The 24,219-nt window shown below is 40.3% G+C and overlaps 1 protein-coding gene across 1 annotated transcript in view; it reads right to left on the bottom strand.

Annotated features, from left to right (window-relative positions):
* Positions 1 to 10,921, bottom strand: part of meis2a (Meis homeobox 2a) — a gene marked incomplete at its 3' end in the record, with an annotated part of 20,541 nt that extends 9,620 nt beyond the window's left edge. The window contains exons 1-6 of the mRNA XM_083684108.1: positions 10,348 to 10,921; positions 9,597 to 9,829; positions 8,656 to 8,797; positions 8,240 to 8,290; positions 7,544 to 7,594; positions 6,818 to 6,967 (exon numbers count right to left, since the gene is read on the bottom strand). Coding sequence (XP_083540234.1) covers positions 6,818 to 6,967; positions 7,544 to 7,594; positions 8,240 to 8,290; positions 8,656 to 8,797; positions 9,597 to 9,829; positions 10,348 to 10,359 — 639 coding nt within the window. The 5' untranslated portion in view covers positions 10,360 to 10,921. The remainder of the gene's footprint in view (positions 1 to 6,817; positions 6,968 to 7,543; positions 7,595 to 8,239; positions 8,291 to 8,655; positions 8,798 to 9,596; positions 9,830 to 10,347) is intronic.
* Between the last annotated feature and the right edge of the window lie 13,298 nt (positions 10,922 to 24,219).

Raw genomic sequence — 24,219 nt, 5'->3', positions numbered from 1 at the left:
AAGAGAAAAGAGCGGCCCCTACTTTAAGAGGGGGGCGTGTGATATGATGTGTTCACCTAGGTCATTGATCAAGGACATATGGCTTCTATACACAACCCACCGATAGGACCTCTGTTGACAACACTGTGTTTTTCTCGCTACGCAGTAACACCCCGAATGGGCCAATCACATCCCAGAGCATGTCCGTTACGTCTCACGAGAGAGCGGCATAAAACTAAAAAAAGGAGGGGAGGGAAGAGAGAAGGGGGAAGAGAGGGAAAGAAAAGAAGGAAAAAAAAAGCAGAGACCAGAATCCCAGTGTGTATAATGTATTTAGGCAGAGCCGGGCTGTGCTCTGTCCTGTTGTTGTAAGGGAAGAAAATGACTGGGTTCCACTTCCTGACGCTGAAACTCCCATCGCCCGCTCAACTCTCGCTACTCCATACAACGCTGAGAACCCCTCGCCGCCATTGGCCACCGAGGCCACGGCCATGAATTTAATGCAACCGGCTGAATCGATAGGACTTCATTTAGATATCATCGCAGGGTAATGTGTCATTTTTTAATGGCTCTCGCACTAAATTAAATTCAGAGACACCCTTAGCGAACGGTGTTAAAGGGAGCGATGTTTTTCCGAGTTAAATTGCGTCTCCTGAAGGGATCCGGGACGAGGCCTCCATGTTCACTGTAACACAGCAGAAGAGCAGACCACTGTAGGTTTTATACGGCACGTGAGGCCGATCCCAAAGGAGTGTGGTTTTAGGTTTCTGCTTTAATTTGGTAAAGCGTACACCTCAGTATTCATATGTGTGGCCCCCACCTCTGATCCATAACCGTGTTCACACGGCACGGCAACAAATAGGACAACAGTGGCGTTAACTTTCCACACTCAGCAAGGCGACAAAAGCAACAGTCTTTCCCACCCATGAATAATTTAGTCACCCTCTCTGAGCTATGAGGGGTGCTCATCAGACACTGAGGCCTGCAATACACACACACACACATACACACACACACACACACACACACACACACACACACACACACACACACACAGAAAAACAGTTGTCAGGACAAACTCCCCTGAGTCCATTAAAGTTCAAACAAGTCATAAAACAAAATACTGCGTCATCCGAACGGTCTTCCTGAATCTATAACAAGAGCTTCCGAAAAAAAGAGATAGAGAGAGAGAGAGAGACAGAGAGACAGAGAGACAGAGAGAGAGAGATGTAGCCCATGTGACTATTCCCTGAAGCTTGGCATAATTAGGAGTCAAACATGGTTCACTCCATGCTCTTCTCTAATTGTGTTAAAGAGCACTGTTACCAGGAGGAGGAGGAGAGCGGCAGCTAGCACACACACACACACACACACACATACACACACACACACACACACACACACACACACACACACAGGCTCAGCACAATGGGAGTGGATGGCAAGGCGAGCCTGGTCTCTGGGGGCAGCCTTTTCTATTTGCTGGGGTTAGCGACTCACGACTGATAATGCAAGTTGTAATTAATATAAAAGCAGAAGACAATATGGGAGAAAGGCTTGTAGTACACCAGGGCCACAGGAGAACACAGGCTCTGCCTCCCTCTCCTCCATTCTCCCTTTCTCATTTACACACACACACACACACACACACACACACACACACAAACACACCTACCCTGCCCATCACAGCACAGCACAATTCCACTCCTCTCTGTTTTGTTTTTTTTGTGTCTTTTTTTTTTTTTTACCTTTCTTTACTTTCTACATCCCTTGGAATTTGAAAAAATCAAATTGATTTAGCACTCGAGTCATTGATTTTTGGTGAAATTCCCAAGAAACCTGAAGAGAGGGACAGCTACAGAAATAGTGAGAAGTAATGTGTGAGACAGGTTCAGTGTGGAGTGTACTGCCGCTGTCTGCTATGCCTGGGAGCATCCGGCACTGAACATGTCCTATATTGCTGACACACTAGAAACATACAGATTCGTAAATCTTCCCCCGGCTGACATTTCAAGACGCATCTTGCCACACACCGCATAAGCAGTTAAACCTCCTTGCACATTTTTGTCGAATTTAACACGTAATTATACAGCAAGCTCCGAAAAAAAAAAAAGATGTAAAAGTGATTTCTCCCTATTCGACAACAGAGCATTTAACAACACTGTCAATTACCGGCAAGAATAAAAAAAGAAACATTAATTAAGCTTCTAATTCTAATAATTCACAGTTGTGTGTTTTAAGAGACACATGTGAGTGACTGGGTGTATATATGGTTAGGAATGTTCTTCGGGGTGAAATAAGCTCATTCATTGCACTGAATGGCACATTACACGTGTAATCATTCTATCAGAAAGCGCAGGATTCTACACCACTGAGTCTTTGTGATTTATAGACTTCAGCTGACTCAGACAAACACAAGAAAGACTACTCGAAAATCTGACAATTGATTTATTAAACACTAACAGACACCTACAGCTGACAGTAATGCTGATTATTAGAACTATTAAAAATAAGTACATAAACAACTCTAAATACGGTCTTGAAGACAACTTGCAAACCCCATTATCAACAAGTATGCCCTGCCATATGTACACATGGTAACTAACAACACTGTACATATCTCAGTCACATAAGCTACAGCTTAACAAATACACTTTTTATCTTAGTTATACATAACACAGAGGCTTCTATCCCATGGTGCTACAGTAAGAGGGAGTGTGTGTGTGTGTGTGTGTGTGTGTGTGTGTGTGTGTGTGTGTGTGTGTGCGCATGCACATCTGCGTGCATACGTGTGTGCTTGTGTGTGTGTGTGTGTGTGTGTGTGTGTGTGTGTGTGTGTGTGTGTGTGTGTGTGTGTGTGTGAGTGTGTGTGTGTGTGTGTGTGTGTGTGTGTGAGTGTGTGTGTGTGTGTGTGTGGGGGGGGGGGCAGCAACAAGTGATCCTAGCCTCTCCCTACCCCCTGGTGATTAGACATGCCTGCCAACAGGCCCCTGCATTTGAACACTAATCAAATAGGATATGTAGGGCCAGACATCTCACCATCACAAAACAATTGTCTGGAACAGTGCAGTCCACTCAACGACACACTATTTTGAGGGGGGAGGATCCAAACACAGTCAGTCCGCGGGAGCTACTTAAATTAGAACACCTCCCAAACCAAGAAATTCCACGGTTCACCAGCTCTGGAAGCCCCGAAGGCTTGATGTACGCAAACGCAGAGGGAGGGGTGCGCTGTACAGTTATGGGGCACGGGGCCGTGTACTAAGCATAGGAACATAAAGAAACAGGACGTTTTATAACCCCTTTCAAATAATAACAACAAAAGCCATTGTCCACACAAGATATATGGTCCAGCATTACTCGTCCAAATCGGTGACACCATTACATCTGACGAATGGCGTTCTAAGGCCAGTGTCTTTGCTAGAGAATCAAATGTAAACAGAAGTGTTTTCACCCCGGCTGTGCAAAGCTAAGATAACCTACACATAACCTTAGAAGGGACTACAACAACCATCAGCCCAAAGCTTACTGGGAGTAAGAACTAAGAGTCCCAGAGAGTACCAGAGACCCAGTTCCCACTCTATTTCTTCATTAAACAGTGTTAAACTATGCAGCAAGTCATAATATGGTGTCGATAGCAGACAGTTTATGTGCACGTGCTGGGGAATGAAAACCCTCTGTTAATATGTACAGCTTGATTGAAAAGCCTGTACAATGGCACGAAGAGGCACAAAGACAAATTCATTAGAACAGATAATATTCAGCAAACCATTAATTCTATTCGCCTCCTTAATTGGATGTAGCACAGTGAAGACTGAAATTTAATTTCATTAATTAAAAGACAAGCGAGCGGAGCATTGACGAGGGACACTACCGCACCGATCGTTTGTACTGATCGAGACGGCCTCTTGTTGTCACTTTTCATGTGTAACATAACATGATTATTTTCCTTCTTTCTTTTTTTTTTAACAAGTGACGGGGGTGACTGGGGGGGGGGGGGGGGGGGTCGGGTCGACGTGAGGGGGTGGATGGCGGAGGGGGGTTGGGCTGGGAGAGGAGGGGGGGGGGGAGGTTAGGATAGTCAGAGGAAGCAAATGTAAGAAATCAACTGTGCCACAAAGGCCTCATCCCCTCTGACAATGCCATAATCCAATCATCTCAAAGACAATGTAGCATTCAAGTGTAAATAAAACAACGCTTATTAGGGGCTACCTTCAGGTAGAGAGGGGGAGAGAACAGAGGAGAGGAGGGAGAGGAAAGAGGGAGAAAAAAACAAGCTCAACGGGCTGTCTCCTTCGCAGTGAAGAGCCTCATCATCTACAGCAAACCCAACTTTCAGCAAATGAGATGTAGCCTGAGGCTATATATTAAAAATGCATATCAAAGCAAAGAAAAATGGACGTGAGAGATTCTAACTAAATAAATTAGCATATCTAACTATCAAATTGCCTTCCCCACTCCAACTAGAAGAGAGGATAGAAATGAATAATAAAACAGACCCAAAATTAATAATAAAATAAATAAAACAAAACAAGTGGCTAAGAGACTGCTAGCATGCCACATATGAAGTTGTGCAGCTATACATCATTTTTCAAAATTGTATACGCCCAAGCACAGCTCCTAAAATGAATTTTGGCTGCATACAGCTCATGCCACTCAAATTTGATATGGACATATCTGTTGTAGTGTGCAGGGAACTACCCATTGACTGCAAGGTTTTCAGGCCCTGATTATGCATGGGCACTTGAATACACACTCTGCTAAGCTGGTTATCCTTCTGCTCTTCATACCCCCGGACCTAACCACACACTGTTTTCACTAATAGTATTAACATGTTGCTCATCATCTGATATTACTGTCAAATAGTACACTTAAAAACCACTAACCAATAATTATCATATTTTATAACATCACTTAGTGTAATAAAGCAACAAATAGCCTAAATGTTTACGTTTCTAACAATGCAATACAGGTAGAATCCATTACACATTATAGTGGACATATTCCAGTCCCTTATAGAAATCCTCTCTACAGTTAAGGTGCAAGTATTCCGGTAAACGGCTGGTAAACAGGGCAGAAAACGCACAAGCGACCCTTCCGCTTTGTTAAAGCTGAGCACAGCAATTAGGTGTAGTAAAATGTTCATTGCTGCCACAAGAAAGAAATAAATCCCTCCAAACTAAAATACCTAATGAAGTGGTCAGTCTAAACGACCCCAGGATAAATGGCTTGTCATGCACCTTCGGGTTTGTTTATTGCTGCTCCTGATTTGCTTTATTGGCATATTTAATTTTCTAATTATCAAAATAATATTTCTCACAAGTGGGCCCGATGACAATGCCTGGGTCTAAACATTGCGAGGGAACACTGGAAATTGGCTTGAGTATCAACCATCTGCCACGAAACTAAACAGGCTAGTTTATCTAATCTCTTCAGTATAAACAACAGCATGCCTCATTTCTACACTTATTCTGGAGACGAGTTCCACAATATTGGGCTTTTAACCGCTGCTCAGCCCCACAATGACATTAGTGTTAATTATGTTTTAATTCACCTTGTGCGTTGCAACTCGAACGCGACGGCCATTCAAAGGGAATCCGCCGCTATTAGTCTATAGCCAGACCCAACAGATGCAGCGCAGTGACTTTGCATAACACTTAAATCTGCTCTAATTCCTAATAGGCTTGGGATCGCGCTGCTCAGATATTAACCAGTCACTCTGTCGCGGTATTCGCTCACCGATTTCACCAAAACGTCAGCTTTGTATTGCCTACCTATTCTATAAGGATAGTAGACTAAACTACCAGATATCAGATATATCATAACTGGACATTATATACACCAATTCCAAGCAGCGGCACGTTTACTACACCGAAAAAGCACGTTTAAATCACAGGATCGATCTTCAAATTTAAAGGCACTGTAGGCTACTTCAGGTGCATATAATTGAATTCAGTATTATGGAGCCTCAAGGCCATAAAATGGGGCGCAGAGGAGAGAGCCACTGCAGAGCATACCACCAGGCGATCAATAAGAAACAATTAAACACATTAACATCAACAGCAAGTAATGTCATTGTACTGCCGGGGCCGTGAGGTATAGCCCTAATACCACATTATGAATTTGACATTGATGGTCACCCCTAAGAACCAACTGAATGCACTTTCTCCACAAAATCCCACGCTTTTACGCATATCCCCGACCACTATCCTCTCCAATACAATTTCCGGAAGACAAGCCTCTTTCTTTTTTTGAACATTAGTCTACACCTAAAACGTGCTGTTACAGCCTAACGTATGGGCAAACGTTCTGAGCAACAAATAATCGCTTCACGTTTTCATTGTCCAATAAGCCACAATATGCGGCGGCCATGTCCAAAGCCTTGCAACCCTATACACACACAACCACTTATTATGCACACATGAATACCCCTAATCAAAAGAGTGAAACGATAACTCGCAGCATTGTATCACAACTATAGCTTTTGACCTCACGATATCGATTGACCAAATGTGTTTGCAGCATTCATGCAGTATTTGCTGATATAGGCCTATGAGGTCAAAAGGCTGATTAGACTATGAAAGTTGACGTCATGCTAAATAATCCACAAATAATTCAGAGGTAAACTACATTTGATACAACATCTAACAACCATAATCTATAAATAACCATTGTTACATTTCTGCCTAAAACATAGGCCTGCCACCGCACCAACACACAGCTCGCGCATAGGCACCATTTATAGTAGCATACATTCTATGGGCAATCACCGCAGTCACAATAGGTCATATAACATTCGTATAAAATAAATAGAAAGATTGATCACCTTGTTACTTACGTGATCGGCTAGGTTGGTCGAAGATCCTGACAGCTCTTCGAGATCTGACTTTGAGTTTCCATCCCGTTCGTCAATAACTAGATCTATTGGCATTTTTCCTTTCAAACAACTGATGTACCGGTGGCAAAAATTGTCACAGAGCTCGTGCACCTACAACAAGGAGAAAATACATTTTTTCAGGATGGGGAAACGATGCAGGCAGTCCAAGAATAACTATAATTAAGGGGCATTATCGGCCAAGGCAAGGAAACAATAGTGAAATTGTTGTCGCGCTTATTATTCTCCTGAGACTGGAGCAACAAGTTGAACGGCAAAAAATAAACACCATGAGTAAGCTCGACATATAATGACCAGTTGCAACTATCTTCACACCAAAGTTTTTCTATCATTCACATACAATAATACACTCTCCATGCATTATCAGTGTCAAATCAGTGTAATTACAAAGGCCATAGCGAGTGAATTTGCTCATTATGAACCCGATATGATTGTTTTTGGAATATCTTTCTGACAATTTACTTTAGGCCTATACTGTGACAACGTAATTTGTGAACATGTAATATATTGCTTATAATATGCATGCATCCATGCGCTCTCACACGTGTAGCTAGAATTAATCCAGTCTCACTTTCACATGTATAGACACTTCATGAGTTATGTAATTAAGGGCCACATAAAGCTGATCAAAAAGCAACAACACAATGAGAAATATTGTAGAACGTTTACCTTTTCTAATTCCAAAAGGTGAAATCGTAATACTTGTATGGCTTGTATCATCTGAAATGATGAATAAACATGAAACATAAAAATCTACATTCCTTGCGTCATAAAATTAAGAAAGCATAATTGTAAGCATTCGCCTACACATTATTATTATAGAGTTATATTCATATCAAATAGAAACATAAACACAGAGTATCCGGAAGTACGGGGATCTCGAGCAAAACAAAGTTTTCATTGCCACCGAATTATGTTTTCCATTTTTAGGCTTTAGTGTGATATTGCATATTTTTACAATTTGAAAATAACAACGGAATAAGTCAAGACAAATTTGGCCATCAAAGTCAATTAATGACTACACAAGAAGCGACTAAACTATGACAGCGGCTAACGTGGCCACATTGCTTCAAATGAGTGACCAGGGCGCATTGGGGCTTGAGCGAGTATAGTCCCAGCGCTTAGAGGCTCCCCTCCCGGCCTCCTGTAGGTAGCGTAATACGGTGCCACTCGAGACCCCTCTGAGCTTCCCCTTGTTCACTTCAAAGAAACCTATCTAAGATCTGTGTTGTGCTTTTGCATCAAATCCTCACATATTTACTTTGCGATGCCGAGAACAATTCTAAGTCCCAAAACAAGCTAAGTAGCGACAACACGTACACGGCAACAGAAGAAAGGCAAAAGGTGGTCATGCACGGCGCTTACCAAATTGTCCAACTCTGGATTTGATGAAAATAAAGGTTTTTCTGCTCGGACCTAGAATAACACCAAAGATGGGGTTAATTCTACCATTCCTTATAGTCACTGAGTTCACGTACTCATTAATCTTCCCTGAAAATATATTTGACTACAGGGCAATAACACTGAATAATAAATAAAACATAATTCAAAGTTGTATTGTCTGTGCATTTGACACCGTAGGCATTGACAGTATCACCACTGAATGATTGCGTTAACCTGAACATTATATAACACACCATATTTCCAAATGCTTTTAACTTTCATTTTAAATAGCAAAAGGTAAAATCCAAAATATATTGTGTAAAAGCTAACAAGCATATATGTGTGCTATAAGGTCTGGGAAATCCCAGTAGGTTTTAGTAAAGATATTAAAAAGTGACCTGTTTGGCAAAGACTGCGATGTCCTCGTTGAAGGAGTCGGAGGAGCAGACATCCCCGCCTGCTACCCCGGGCTCCCTCGGAGTGCACGTCGCCAGCTCGCACTTCTCAAAAACCAGCGCGAGCAGGGGGAATAATGGGTGACTGCAAGAGGGGAAACAGAGCCTCAGCACAACCCGCCAGCGAGCTCTTGTCTACCGGCTTAACACAAGCTAAACACACGGCGAAACAGTGTCCGAAAGTTTATGGTAAAACTAACGACGCCGAGGCTTGCAAATAGTTAAGAGTTCGGAGGGAGTTTGCAATTTACGTTTTAACTGAATTCACTTTTAGATAACTTCACGTTTTCAAATGAATGCCTAAAGTTGGCTACTTTGTAACTATCTAATGAATGGGCTATGTGCACAGCACAAACACATATAATTGTTTACAAATTAGACAATGTGTTTGTGAACAAAAAGGTATTTGTTTCAATACGTAGGCCTCCAGCATTGACGCACTACTAAAATACGTGTCCTGTTCTAAGGATATACCATTAATTCAAAACATGGTAGTAGCCTACCAACTGTTTACGAGCAGCTATAGTAATTATAGCGTGCACTTGTACGGGTGTTAAAGGCTATGTCAGTAAGATACAAACTTGTAAATAAGGAAGCTTATTCTAACTTTCATTGTGCACAAGTTGTCTACAATGGTTTGTCATTTTCATTTTCAAAATAAATGGTAAAAATTGCATATGCACGCATTCCAAGTTTAGACTGTTCCCACTAAAAGAGACAAATGTTGCCTAAAATACTCCAACTACAATTCTAAATAATTTCAAACTTCTCCATTGAGATATAGTCTGGGGTACGTTTTGAAACAAGCTAATAGTTTGAAAGTCAAATCGTCCTGAAACCTTAGAAAATATGAATAATATGGTGCGTAATTATAGTCCACCTACCCATAAATTTGATCTTTATCCCTCTTTAAAACATCGTTGACAGCAGAGCCCATACTGCTGCCCATAACGTTCGGATGGGGTGCATGAGCACCGTAGTGCTGGCTGGCATGGAGCGGCGGTCCATGATTCAAGTGATGGACTTGGGGAAGCGGCCGGGGAGCATGCGGATCTCCGTACATAGACGCCGGGACCCCGACTCCGTCCATCCCACCGTAATGGGCCAGTTCATCGTACTGGAATAAAACAAGATAAAGTCAGAGAGTGCACAGTAACTTTACAGTAAATGTGGGCAAAATGCACAAAGTATAGACTAACAAGTTATTTCACTTATAATAGACAAAGTATACGTATAGCGTATAACCAGCATTGGGAAAAGTAATCCGTGTGCAATTCCTGTTACATTGGTAGAAAAGGCACTCACTATTGCTAAACTGTCAAGTGAATACATGGATAAGGATTGTAATTACCAAAAACATTCTAAAGTTCTGTATCCCTGAAGGTGGGCTACTTTGGTAAAAACACCGAACTACTTAGGAGTCCCTTTAAAAACTGCTCCACGAATGCTGCGGAGACCGTCGGTTAAGCAGAGGCTGTCACTCCGCTTGAAGAGTAAAGGTACTGCAAAAATGTCAAATAAAACGGCTTAGATATGAATACTTTGTAAATTAGCCGCCACTGACAAGAGGATAGCGATATGGAGGCCCTCCTATAGTGGATTTGTATAGGTAAGTGTTGGAGATTTAGAACCTACCCTTTGCGCCATCAGGCTGCGCTCCAATAAACTCCTGGATGTGTCGTATATTTAATATCCCAGTCCGGTTAGAAAGTGATTTAGTGGTAAGATTCCTTTTTCAACCAACTTTGCGAATTCTCCTATTCTCCAATGTGGTTCAGTACAAGCAGAAGCATCAGGAGGAGTTTTGCAATTTTTCTTGTTTTCCTCTTTCCCCAAAAAAGAAAAAAAAAATGTCAAGCACCAAACTGAAGGTTACAATCGGCCCATCAACAACCTGCATGTAACTAAACTGTCGTGTCTCATGGCTTTTTGCCACTCCAGCTGTCAATCAAAGCCAGAGGTTGTCAAGGTAATGAATGAATGATGGTTGGTGATGATGTTCAAGAGAGGATGAATCTTTTTAGCCCGTTTTCATCCAGCAACTCCGCGTCTCCTTTGCCTCCGGATCGCTATCTTGTTTTATTATTACTGTAAAAAGAAAAAAAGCAATAGAAAATTAAGAGATTGCAATTCAGATCTTTCCTTTCCCCCGTAAGTATTTCGTCTATCTCGCGGTCTGAGATGAGTGAGTGTCAGCGAGTGTTGGCAGGTTGGCTGCTAGCTTGCTTATAGAACAGAGTCAGTTTGCTGCGCTGATCGGCGGGAGAATGAAATGACGGAACCCGGAAGTAGCAGTGGCCATAGCCAGTCCTACAACAGCTACAGAAAGAGAGGAGAGACCAAATCCTGTGATATGCAGAGTATGCACGAGGACGGCTTCAACTCCTCACGGGGGGAGCCAAACAACACGGCTTCTACTCTCGGAGCCAATTCCCTTCGCTGATAAAGCAGGCAAAATGAAAAGCAAAAAAAGCACTGTGTTTATGTTAATCTGCAATGCGATTCCATTTGAAGCAGCGTTTTCCTACACACCAACGCGGGCATATGACGCTGTTATTACAGTAGAATAAGTCTGAGTTAAAGCGCACGACTAACTTGTTTTACTTTTCATATTGAATATTCTGAGAGAATTACGCATGGCGCCTCTCAGCCTTTACGCGTCCACAAAGTACACATCAATAACAAAAGATAAATATTGAATATCTTTATCACCTATCGTATTATCATCCATGCTTATAGTTATCAGTAAAACAACATTTTAAGCTAAGAGCATTATCATCTCTTAGTCAAATCATATTTGATGCAACTGTAGGCTAAAGATATCTGATGCATTTTGAGTTTAATTTATGAGCATGACGCTTACTTGTTATCTTGTGTTGTGGTTAGCCGGTGTGCCTATGAAATACCTCGGTAATACCCTTCTAATACTGTTAATTATGAACGGGGCTGTTTAGCAAATTAAACGATATGGCGCACCCCCTCTCAGTCCAGAATGAACTTTTCCAAAAAGAAAAAAGCTTTTGTAGAGAAAGTAATTTTGTATGTTTCTTTCGTCCAATCCCCTCTCTAGATAGAAATCCGTGCCTTACCTCAGAGTAGTCAATTATCAAAGCTCCCCAAGATCATCAATCATGAGGGGAGTTTGAAGTTTAGAGGAGGAGCAACGCTCCGGCCATCGATTGCAGTGAAGCTAGCCCCTTTTCCCTGAGCCCTAGTTCTTTTACGCACAAAACCGAAACAGGCCATCTATCCCTTTTAATATTTAGCTCCATCAGTGATAATATACACTGTTGCGCAGATGGCATCATCGGTGTATTGATAGATTTTCACATAAGTGGCTACATTTATGTCTCGATGACATTTTTGGTTGTCGAAATTAACCATTCATAGGTTGGATGAGCTAGACACATTTACTCTGGGAGTGGGTTGGATGCAGCTGTAAGGTCAATAAACTCCCAACTAACAAATAAGCCATACGGTTGCTTGGGTTGACAATAGAAATAGCAATTAAAAAGATTTAATAAATGAAGCACCGTGACAACAATTATGTTTGTTGGCATAAGGGGGTGGGAAGCCCTACAAGAAAAAGTAGGACTGCAGGGTTGACAAACGGCCGTGTGGACATTTCAACGTGCAATAGCCCGAGAAGGAACTATACCGTGTTCTGCGCAGAGCGGCATGGCAGCGTCTCTCCAAGCCCCTCTGACCGCGGCTACATTCAGCCAACAGAACCGGGCTGGCTGCGTCAGCTATTGAAGATGGCTGGTTTCATATTATGAGTTCGACTGCCTAAAATGCTATCGCGCGCAATGCCTTGTAGACTAACGCTTGACTTTTCTTTTTATCCGGACAAATATGGTAAGTGAATCATATCCTTTGTTATGACTGGGTCTACAGCAAAACGCGAAAATCTCTACAAGTACGTAGCTGTGCAAACTTTTAAAGTTATTAAAAGTAGCTAATATTGTTAGGGCTACGGTTAATGTTCAGAGAGGATGCAGTCGCAGTACATCTACGCAAAACACAGTAAAAAAAAAAAAAAGTAAAGTGTTGGATAAACAATGGTTACCATTTCTTTTTAAAATCAATCTCAAAGGACTTTATCTTTTAGATATGCATTTTGGCCTAAAGGGGGGTGATGTAAACATCCAAAGACCATGAGAAAATTGCGGCAGCTAATTATGCGTCGGTGCAGCCAATGCCATGCTCTAAATGCAACTCACCTTAAAAGTTGTTCTGTTTATTCATTGATAATACTCAATATTTCTAATGATTAATAATATATTTATTAAGTAGTTTTCCTTGTATGATAATGATAGTTATTGACGCAAACTAAACGCAAGCTACTACATGCATTATAATCTATAAGATATGTATATCACCCAAGATAGACTTGATAACATTCAGTGTAACATGAATCAGAATTATACCATACGCCAAAGTCCTGTTTTTCAGATATTATAATGAAACACTTTCAAGGCAATACATTCCTTTTTTTCATACTCTTTAATCCCTTCCCTGTATATTATTGTATTTCAGGGTACTTAATCTCAGCAAGCTACTATTTAATATTAAATACAGCTATGAAATGTCTTAGAAATACAGAATAAGTACACCTATGTTCTCCTTTTTTTGGAAACCAAGTGTTTACTAAGCAGACGTTTCAAGTGTCCCATATCATGGCCAAGTGCCCATTTTGTGTTGCATTATATTTCCAATAAGTGGCTTTCCCATTGTGAGACTTTTCAGACGGACAAGAGTACTCTCATACATATGAAAAAAATCAGTGTTCAAATAGACACGTAACTCCGTCAACGTGCGGATCCTTCGCCTCTGCAGAAGATGGCATTAACAGGCGGTAAAATTTCATCTGGTGGTGTCAAATTGAGGTCAGTTTAGGGTTAAAGCTCTCGGTGTCCGTGTGGGACATGGCCAGCTGCGTTTGGATTCATTAGGGGGCAGCGGATCCATTTCAAGGAAAATACTACTGAGACAATCACGAGGCTAAAGATCCACTCCTTGTCACATCCTAAAGGTGCACCTTGTGTAACAAACTAAACTTCCCCTCAAAACTTCAATTTCAAAACATATACCGCCGTGTTTACACTCACTGGTTAGTCTTCTCCCTTAGCCTATTGCCTCGTTTGCTCCCCAGAAGCAGGTTACTAAATATGGAGAAATGTATTGTTGATTTAATTCCTTCTAAAAGGTCACTGATACGAATCGGGGTTTAAATCCTCTTAGTGACCTTAAATACTTCTGTAGAAACAATCGGTGCTCAACCGCAGGAACAAATAACATCGTCCTAATCTTGTTTGTAACTTTGTTCTGAGTTGGCCCTCCTTAGTATTTGAGATTATGTAAATAAGCAAAGTTAATGTATAGAAAGACTTAGATAAGAGTAGATCATAGACTTTTCTGAGGGGCCAGAAAACCAACCATGGTTTCACCATTCCTTTCAGTAGCTTATATGTCAATACAAAGAGAATTATAAATAGCATTCAGACATTTGTAGTTTTCTTGGCCTATATAAGTAACGTTCAACATACAAAGAAAATATAAATAGAATAATTTGCAGTTAGACTGCTGTGGTGTAGGCCTAGTTGTTACTTTACTTGTCCATTTATAAACATTGATGTATGTCATTGTTTATATGTTTTAGATTATTTTCTTATTTATGTTTATACAAGTCTCTCTATCAGTGTTTTCCTCATGCAGCACACAAGGCATTACCTCACCAACATGAACTCTTTCTGACCCCACGTGAAATGTGACTAGGGTCCCAGAAAGTGGAATGAGCAACTCAAATACTTGTAAAAGTTTCGCGACTAACTGTAAATTCTTCAGCTCCAAAGCCGTATTTTCCCCTCCACCGATTCTCAGAGTCTGGTGTCGGAGGGTTAGTAAAGGAGGGGACACACAAAATGTAACTGTGACTTTCCTTGAAAATCTGTGGGATCTGTCTCAAAGACACTTACCATGCCTAATGCGTAAAATATGCAGCCCTCTAGCGACATCTGGCGGATTGAGCAAACGTCATGTTTGAGGCGCGCAACTATCATAAGTTAATTCATTAAATAGGTTGTCTTTACGAAATAAAACTTGGCGCATGAACTAAAACTGGCCTAGAAAATTATCATTTTAACGAATTCATTTTTTAAATTGAAAATATGTTTATATTTTCATATAAAATATGTTTAGTGCAAGAAGTTTTCTTTTCAATAGAGAGTATGTCTTTAAATGTGGTTGTATCTTTCGTATTTCATAAATATAACGAGCATAATTTGCATTACTAAAATATATACCACACAGTATAATGTACCACACAGTGATGTATAGCCTTTATCCTCAAAAGCAATAACTACATTTCTACGCATGTTTAAAGATGAGCACCAAGTACATTATAGCGAGGCAGGGGCATCATTAGTTGTGGTTTCTGGTTCAATTCATGTAAAGGAATTTTCTAGTATATAGAATACAGAATACTCATTTACCCAATGCAATTAGACAGAAGTGTCCTTCTGCACAAACATAAAGATAGCTGAAATTGTATATTTGTTGTAAAAAAAAGAATAAACACTTTTATACAAATTATATTTAGTCTTATCAGCAGCTATACATTGAATGCATGTTAATTAATTGAATCTATGTTAATCTGAAATACATTATTTTTAGGCTCTTCTTCTTCTTCTTCTTCTTCTTCTTCTACTTCTTCTTCTTCTTCTTCTTCTTCTTCTTCTTCTTCTTCTTCTTCTTCTTCTTCTTATTATTATTATTATTATTATTAATATGTTTCTAGTTTTTGTTTTCGTATAGCCTATGTAATAGTTACAATGGTTGGCAAATAGACTGCAAAATCAAATAACGAAATTACAAATATTATCTGTTTTACTCTTATCATACATCATAAAAATGGCACTTATTTATTTGGACATAAACACTTTTAAATTACTGTCATCTTTCGGAAAATAAAGATCTTTTAGAGTGCGTACGCAATATATTATTTATACTCCATCAATATCGTCAAAATGCATTCATGTTGTACAACTCTGTTATTTCCATTCAATCCCCTAAGGTCAATAGAAATTAGGTTATATTTAGCCATAACATTGTTGTGATATCTTTCAAACGAATTTCAAAACTAACCACAATTTCTCATATGGACATAAAGGTTTACTTGCAAGAATAGGCTATAGATTTTCACAGAGGTACGCTTTTGGCTTCATCATTGCTGAAAGCTAAATGACCATCATCCTCGGCCGTAGCACTGATTCAGCCTGCGAGATTGGAGCGGGGACAACAGTCATTTATGCACCAAAATGTTGATTTAATGAGCTTGTATTATGTGTTTATCCTAAAATACCGGCTGTGGGTGTGTTACTATAATCCCTTTGTCCCCTTAACATCGAACTTGCTCTGCAGATATAAAATTCACAAAGGAATGTGTAGTCTATCGGTTTATTGAGCAGTATGAGGCCAGGTATGAATTTTTATTTTGGATTGAGTAGGTCGACAGCGTACAGGGCCTATCTCACCACATTACGAGATGTAATTGAGAGAACTTTAAGTGGAGCCCGGGAAACCGAGAAGTTAATAGCGGTGACCCTCTCGCGGTGCCTCTGTCGCTCATCATTTATCAGACTTAAGGGGCTTAAAGAGGCAGCATCGACCACCTTTTATTACATATCAAACGCTCTCTTCCTTATCTACATTATAAGGAATACATGCATCGTTGCCTGTTATGCGGATTTGGAAATAGAAACATGTCCAATAAAGTCGCCCTCCCTCGCTGATCAAAGGGAAATATGGCTTTAGGCACCAAAGACACTACACCGTCTATTTAAGCCTTTATTAAATTCTCTTAATTCCCCCTCTCCACTTTAAGCTTAACATAAATTCCACCCTTGAGTTGTTTGTCCAGTACAGATGGAAAATCGTTAGTGTAAAAGTATTTTCATGGTTGCATTGTGATTGGGAATTGAATGAAATGGCACAGAATTATCAAGGACGCAAATAGAATGCGTCTGGTTGCCACTATGCCCTCTGGACAATTGCTAATGCCTTTATGCCAGCCTTGATGGCAAACGTGTCAAGATCCATAATCATGCAGGCAGTGTTAACTCTCGGAATGTCAGACACATTCAACTAAACAGATAACCATATCTTATCTCAACTCTAGCCGTAGACACTGCACCACACGAAAATAAAACCCCAACATGGATGAAATAAAGCCGCTTAAATAGCGTTTAAATACTGTATAGGCTATGCCTACGCATTTAAATGTGAGAATAGGGTTTTGCTTAATGTCAATGCACCCATGATTACAAATATTTAAATGTTCATGTGTATTACTTTTAAATTGCATAACCAGATGCCAATGGTTATTTGTAACTTTGATATAATATTGTAAGACTTCTTATAGGCGTGCTTGTGTTATATTGTCATTGATTGTTATTGATAAAGTGACTGATACCGTCTCTAATTATACCAAGTGGTATAAGAACAGCCTTTTAATTAGAAAAGTCACATACTCCATGTTTTATCTATATAATGCAAAACTACCAATCAGTAGTATACCTCTTGTTAAACAATCATTGTGGGTCAAGAACTTTCAGTGTGACTCTTACATGCTTGGAGAATTCAGCTCTTCAAATTAGCCTATTGCATATCGTTCATCTGGCAAATGTGTCCCCTCTAACTTGTTTTTGCATCCATATCAACAACTATGGATTCCACTAACAGGCTTTACTTAAACTTACTTAATCTCTCTGTATGTATAGGCATACATTTTATGCTCTTCATAAATGTTACTTTTTGAAATAAACTTGAAATATGTGAGATTGTACATGTTGTATAATAAGTATGTCATGACCACTGCAAAGGGACAGAGGTGAGTCCAAGTAAACTGTGTGTGTGTGTGTGTGTGTGTGTGTGTGTGTGTGTGTGTGTGTGTGTGTGTGTGTGTGTGTGTGTGTGTGTGTGTGTGTGTGTGTGTGTGTGTGTGTGTGTGTGTGGGAGGTGGGGGGGACACGACGGGGTGACAGACTGATATAAGTCAAACAGAAGAAACAAATAACTGTTTTTCAATAAACAGCGATGGAGATGTTTCTCCATACGTCTATCCCTCACTAGGCCTAATAGCAAACATTCAGCTCCAGTTCATATTTGGGAACTCCTAAATCAGTAATAATGTTCTTTGGAAAATGTCCACCGAAAAAAATTATGTTATCACCATTGTCACTTGTAGAGCTATTTAGATTATTTATAATTCCACTATTTGTCATCTATTCTGTGATGATAAAGTCTATACTTCAGTCTCAACTGTTGAATGTTGTTCTTATTTTTAGCAAACATATTATTATCCGCATGTATGCTTCTGCATTTGTTCTGAAAGTTCAAGATTATCCCAATAACATGACTTGTTTGTGAATTCACTGAATTCTATGATTGAGAATATGGTGTTATGATGTAGTGACATTAAAAGTATTACTACAGTATATTCTGCATTGCTAATTTGTCTCATTTTATTTCATGAAGGACAAGCCTGGTAAGACTTGTATATCTGATAGTGAAGCACACTCTTGTAAAAGTTTTGAATGTAGGTATTTTTGGAGACTTTTAACATTTCTTTAGAGGAAATTTGTAACCTATTGACAGAGCTGCTCAAGAAATGACAACCTATTAGCTATTATGAAACCTGCTAGACTTCCTCTCCTAACTAGTAAAATGTCACAAGAGATGTGCCCAGGTGATCTGTCTCTGACTACACTGTTGCATGAGGGTATTTCTTGTGTATTTCGTATGATTTATAGTCCTGAGCTATAACTAGAGCTATAATCTAACTGACCTCATGTTTCTTCACCACACAACCCCCCCCCCCCCTCCTGGTATACCAACACCAGTTAACTCACAAAAGTCTCACTCATGAAACCTTAACAATCGTTTGAAACCAAATAATAGATGCAGGTACACAAATGCAGATGGGCATGTTTGTTCGTGTTGTGTTTTTCTCCTGCTCCTTCCTGTTTGTGTGTTCCCCTCTCTACACCCCCCCTCCCCACACACACACACACACACACACACACACACACACACACACACAACACCACCCCCAGCCCTCCTCGGTTCTGCAGCAGTTCACATGATCAAGCAAGGTACCCAGGTAATTACCGCACGTTGTCAAATAAAGCGACCGCTGATTCAAATGAGGAGTGAAATATCAAAGAGCAGCGTTGCCTTTGCAGCCAGCCACTTATCCACGTAGGAGACAGAGAGGAGATCTGAGGAGCAGGGGGGACCTGCGGAGAGGCACAGTGACAACACTCAGCCTTCCCATCTTAGATAAATATCATCACGCACCGGAGCCACAGAACCAAACACACACAAGTTCACTGGTTATGTGGCACAGTTTTACGTAGGCTATGTAGCACACATATTCTACACCATCCATTATCAGTGCATCGTGTCCTTAGGGCGAGCGTAGCACAACCCGAACAAGAGATATTCAGTGTGTTTCAGCAGTACACTTCTGTGTCGCTCTCCGTTGAGTGAACTCAAAGGTGGAAAGGTTTTAAATCCGTGAGTCTGGTTGTGTACTGCCTTCTGGGCAGTCTGAGGCCTCGTTACGATTGGTTCACCAAGTATAAATAGTAATACTCTCTTCTTCGGAGTACCAGGAGTGTTTAGACTTACTAAGACGTGACATGAGTGTAACTACTGACACAAATAAGGAGTTAGGCTATGATCCTGCATGATCCTTCAGAACATTCAGCATACATTGATGTTACATACTGTATTAGTCACATCTACCACATTTGATTTGAGCACATCTGACAAAAGAATCGAGACGTTGACACTATAAGTGGAAGATGAAATCAATGAACAATGTAGATGCTCTAGATATAAAACCAAAGAACCATCTTTTCTTCTCCCTTCAAGTTCGAACTAGACAAGCAGTACCCTGGGATTTCAGTGGCGTACAGACAGAGTACCTGTAATTTGACTTGCCATGTCTAAATGGAAGTTGAATGGGTTACATTGTGAGACAACAAATAAAATACTTGCAATGCTTTAGTGGGTGTGTGTTCATGGTTGCAGGCGAAATAGGGTCTGCAGGAATGTTTGAGTGTTTAATACCATAAACACACAACACTTCCCTCCCTCTAGCTTACACTAGGCTCCTAGGGATACTTTACATGTAAATATTCATAGAGCGGTAGGGCTGGGCCATTAATTATTAAGTACAGTAAAGAAGTGTAATACTTCAGTGTTTATCATATGAATCTTACATTTTATTAGATGAGCTTGAGAATGAACAAGTGGAGGGGAAAAAAGCCATTTCTCTCAAATTGCCTTGCAATAAGCCTGAGGAAGTCAAAATGGTGGGGATGAAGACACACTCGTTCACGATGTCTCCTCCTGGCCATTTGTAATGAAATTCAAATGTAATAATATCTGCTGGGAGCCACGGATGAACATGCAGCCGTTTGAACGCGTGTGTGTGTTTATTCACACTTGACAACTATCCAGGGGAAAGTATGTACACAAATTTGAAACCGGAACTAATAACTTGGAGGTATGTGTGTTTGTACATGGATTAGTATGCCTATACTTTTACATGTTTCACGAACATGTACTATACGGTCTCAATGTAGTTGTAAGAACAGTAGACACAAAATGAAAGAATAGTAAGTTTGCTTGTGTCAAATGGCTGTTGATCACTTTTTTAACACGTTTTATTCTGATGCTCATGGTGCTCAATTCATTTGTGTAAGATTTAGGGCACAGTACATCCGAGCACTTGATGTACGCTCACACTTATTCTTAATGCCTTCTGTAACTTTCCAGGTGAACTGTGTCTGACCGCATTCCTCCAGCCCTATTCCTCTGAGCTTCTCTGGGGCCTGTGGCTACCCTCATGACAGATTGTCACAAGGTGATGGAACTCGAGTGAGCTCACCAGTGAGCACTAGTTAGAGTTCCGTGCTTCAGAATTCCAGTTTTGACATCTGAGAAGAACACTGGTTCTGTAGGCTTCTAGAATAGTGTCTGTGGTGTCACAAATGTAGGCAAGTCTCGCTGTGGACCGTAATGACTGTTTGTGGTATCGGAGGAGCCAGAAACGAGGAAGTAACTACAAAGACATGTATTGTAGTAAGACTTCTTGTTCCAAGTCAGCATTCTCTCCAGCAATGATTCAGTAAGCCATACAGATTACCTTTGATAGCCTATTGTTTATTCAGCTATTAATCACACAAGTGTTTTGATGTATAAACACAATGCATAACTATTAGCTGGCATTATTGCGATCCTTTAATCCACACAATTAAGACATTGTCGAAAAAAGACCCACATAGTTTCATACCATGGGCACAGAAAGTCTAGGAGGGGGGAAAACGTGTTCTTCGTGATATCATTGATATCCTGTCTTAGTTATAATATACTACTCTTGCAAATTATGGAATATATGCCAAATGTGCATAAACGTGGATAGCACATACTGCATTGGTTACATTCATTTTGAGGCAGTTGGTGAAAAGTGAATCTACGTATAAAAGATTAAGTTACAGGAAGTAAAAAGATAAATTAATGAAAAATTCAAAATTCCCATTTGTGTATGATTTTCACCGTCTCTCATTTTCCCAGTGCTATAATCCCCCCATAAGCTTGTGAGAGCGCACAGCTGATAATGTAATACAAAAGGAAATATTACATTTTTCAAATTGAGATCAAATGTAATTCAATGCAAATTTAACTATCTACCCTCTCGATTGAGATTGTTTCAGGCGTCGTTCTGAGAGCAGGGAGATGAAGTTGAAGGACACTCCTTTTGTGTGGTGTGTGTGTGTGTTGTGTGTGTGTGTGTGTGTGTGTGTGTGTGTGTGTGTGTGTGTGTGTGTGTGTGTGTGTGTGCGTGTGTGTGTGTGTGTGTGTGTGTGTGCGCATGTGCATGAGCGTGCGTGTGCATGTACGTGCGTGTGCGTGCGTGTGTGCGTGTGTGTGTGCGTGTGTGTGTGTGTGTGTGTGTGGATGTTCAAGGGTTTTAATGTAAACATTCATATTGAACGTTATGGATATAGTGTGAGAGGACCATTGGCTGTGAGCAGAATAATAACTTGATATCAACTCTGTTTTCTTCATGGATGCACATTCCCATTGTGTTGTTGTCAGAAATGAACTAGTCATTTACGTCAGTTCTGTTGACATGAGTCAAAATCAAAGAAGACACTTGCCATTCTGGAACATCCTTACGTCTCCAAAGTCAGTATCAAGTCAGTGGAATTGAATTAACAATTTCCCAAGTTGATTTGCCCTCTCAGAATCCTCATTATGCACAAGGACTGTATCTATTACCAAATCCCTTTGTGGAAAAAAGAAGTCTATGTTCATCCTATCATTACCAACCGCTAATATTCTAATCAATTAGCATGAATCAGCTAATTGTCCAATCTCTCAATTGCTAATTAACTCAGGATAAAAATAAATAGGACAAAATAATGTAACATTTTCAAGTGCATGCACAAATTGAGCCCATGCTTTGGTAAACAAAGTCGATTTTCTGCAGTGGATCGTCAATATGTATGAGCTACATCAAAGAGCATCGGCAGAGATGGAGCCGTCACAAAGGCAGAGCACACTTCCTATTAAAGAGATGCAAATGCACTGATTTTTTTGTTGAACTGGTGTTTGCATAACATCAGTTGACAAATATATGAGAGGTTTTATTTTTTTTTCTATTCCACTTGAGCACAAAACACATGGTCCCCCTGGGATCTTTTCCTCAAAGGCAAGTTTGCTAAAGATCTAATGACATTTCAATGACTTTATTCTATAGTATAGTTACTATACTAGTAACTACCTAGCTTTAGAGGTGCTGCATGGAGTAATGGCAACATAATGTAACATTTAAAAAGCAATTACTATGTAACTACAATGTAACTACACATGTATTATACAAGTAACTTGTTACAAAGCGTTATTAGCTCTGTAGATACAGGGTCGATGAGGTTCTGAGTACCACTGTTCTATGGTCTCTATCACAGAGCCCGGCCACTTGGACGTGTTACCTAGGGACTGTATCAAGACTTCAGACGCACCATCACGACTGTCTACATATGGAGCTAGGATTAGCTTGGCACAGCATCAACATAAATTAAGGAAAGAATCAGATTGCAGCGACCACTTTTTTTGCAGTTTTTCTTTTTTGCGGCAACCGCTTTAGTGTAATAGCCCAAGGAGGCAGTTGAGGAGAGGCTTGACAACGCAACAACCATAGAGAATGTTATTTGCTTGTGTTACTGTACATCAACCAAGTTTCCAGGGAGTTGCCGGTAACTTGCTGACTGTTTATGGATCAAAGCCCAGGAAATATTCGATACATACAGTACAGGAGAGCATCATGCGCCATGACATAATGTCTAGAATCAAAATACTAAACTAATACATCCAAAACTATTTGTATTAGATATTAGTGACAGAAATGTAATATAAACCAAAATTGTTTTGGCTATGCATGCTGTCTCAATTCAGACTCTTGTAATATATACAGTATGTTGCTCTCACACATTCACATCTTATTTCCAGTTTAACCACCCAGTTTCAGGGTAGGAAATGGCCCAAATAAAATAGAAGGCAACTTCAGTTTGACGGTTATTTTCTTTGTTCTTCACTGCAGTCAAAATTTGAAATTTAATGCATTTTTGCCTGACTATTAGGACCATTCTCCTTTAATATTCACTGCTTGTTAATTATTAAAGGTATGTATTTGAATTATAAATATACTAGTTATACAGAAGTAGGCAAAGCAGGCATATAGCCCCAGGCTAAATTCTTCCATTACCCATTATTTTCCAGGCTCCCGCCTCCACATCCCTGCCTCCTATCGCTATGTCGTCTCCGAAAACACTGAGGCATTCCTTTGTACTTACCTACCCCTCCCCACTTTGGCCACACGAAAAATAAAAAAATAAATATCACCCCCTCGATATATATGGGCGCTGCCTCCTTGAAGTAGGATGTCACACTTGTCTTAAATATAATGAATCGCTATCTTCAAGGCATCCCTGGATCCCAAACACTCCCCACAGAAACCTGCCTCGTCCTCCCCACGTTTCCAGCCTTCCTACATGTCACCAATCATCCGGCGAGGAGAGCTTTACAGTAAATCATTAACAGTGTCAGAAATGACTGGGCCAAGACAAGGACGGGCCCAGAGAAGCAGCTGAGACGTATGTGTCATAGGAATATGGAATGGTAAACAAAGAAGCCATGCAGCCTGTGCCCCCTCAGTCTCTCTGTCTTTCTCTCTGCCATCCTTCTGTTTGTTTCCCTCTCTCCCTTCCTCCCTCCCTCCCTCCCTCCCTTCCTCCCTCCCTCCCTCTGTCTCTCCTTGGAATTTCTGAATAGGTAGCAAGAAGGTAAAGAGTGAGGAAACTATAGGAACTGTCAAACATGAAGTTTAAAAAAAGTCTGATGAAATGTTTATCCACTTTCTTTTGCGGCGATGGT

The sequence above is a fragment of the Argentina silus genome (assembly GCF_951799395.1).
Source record: "Argentina silus genome assembly, chromosome: 13".
NCBI lineage: Eukaryota > Metazoa > Chordata > Actinopteri > Argentiniformes > Argentinidae > Argentina > Argentina silus.
Note: the sequence above shows the minus strand (reverse complement) of the source record. Positions and strands in the feature narration are given on the sequence as shown.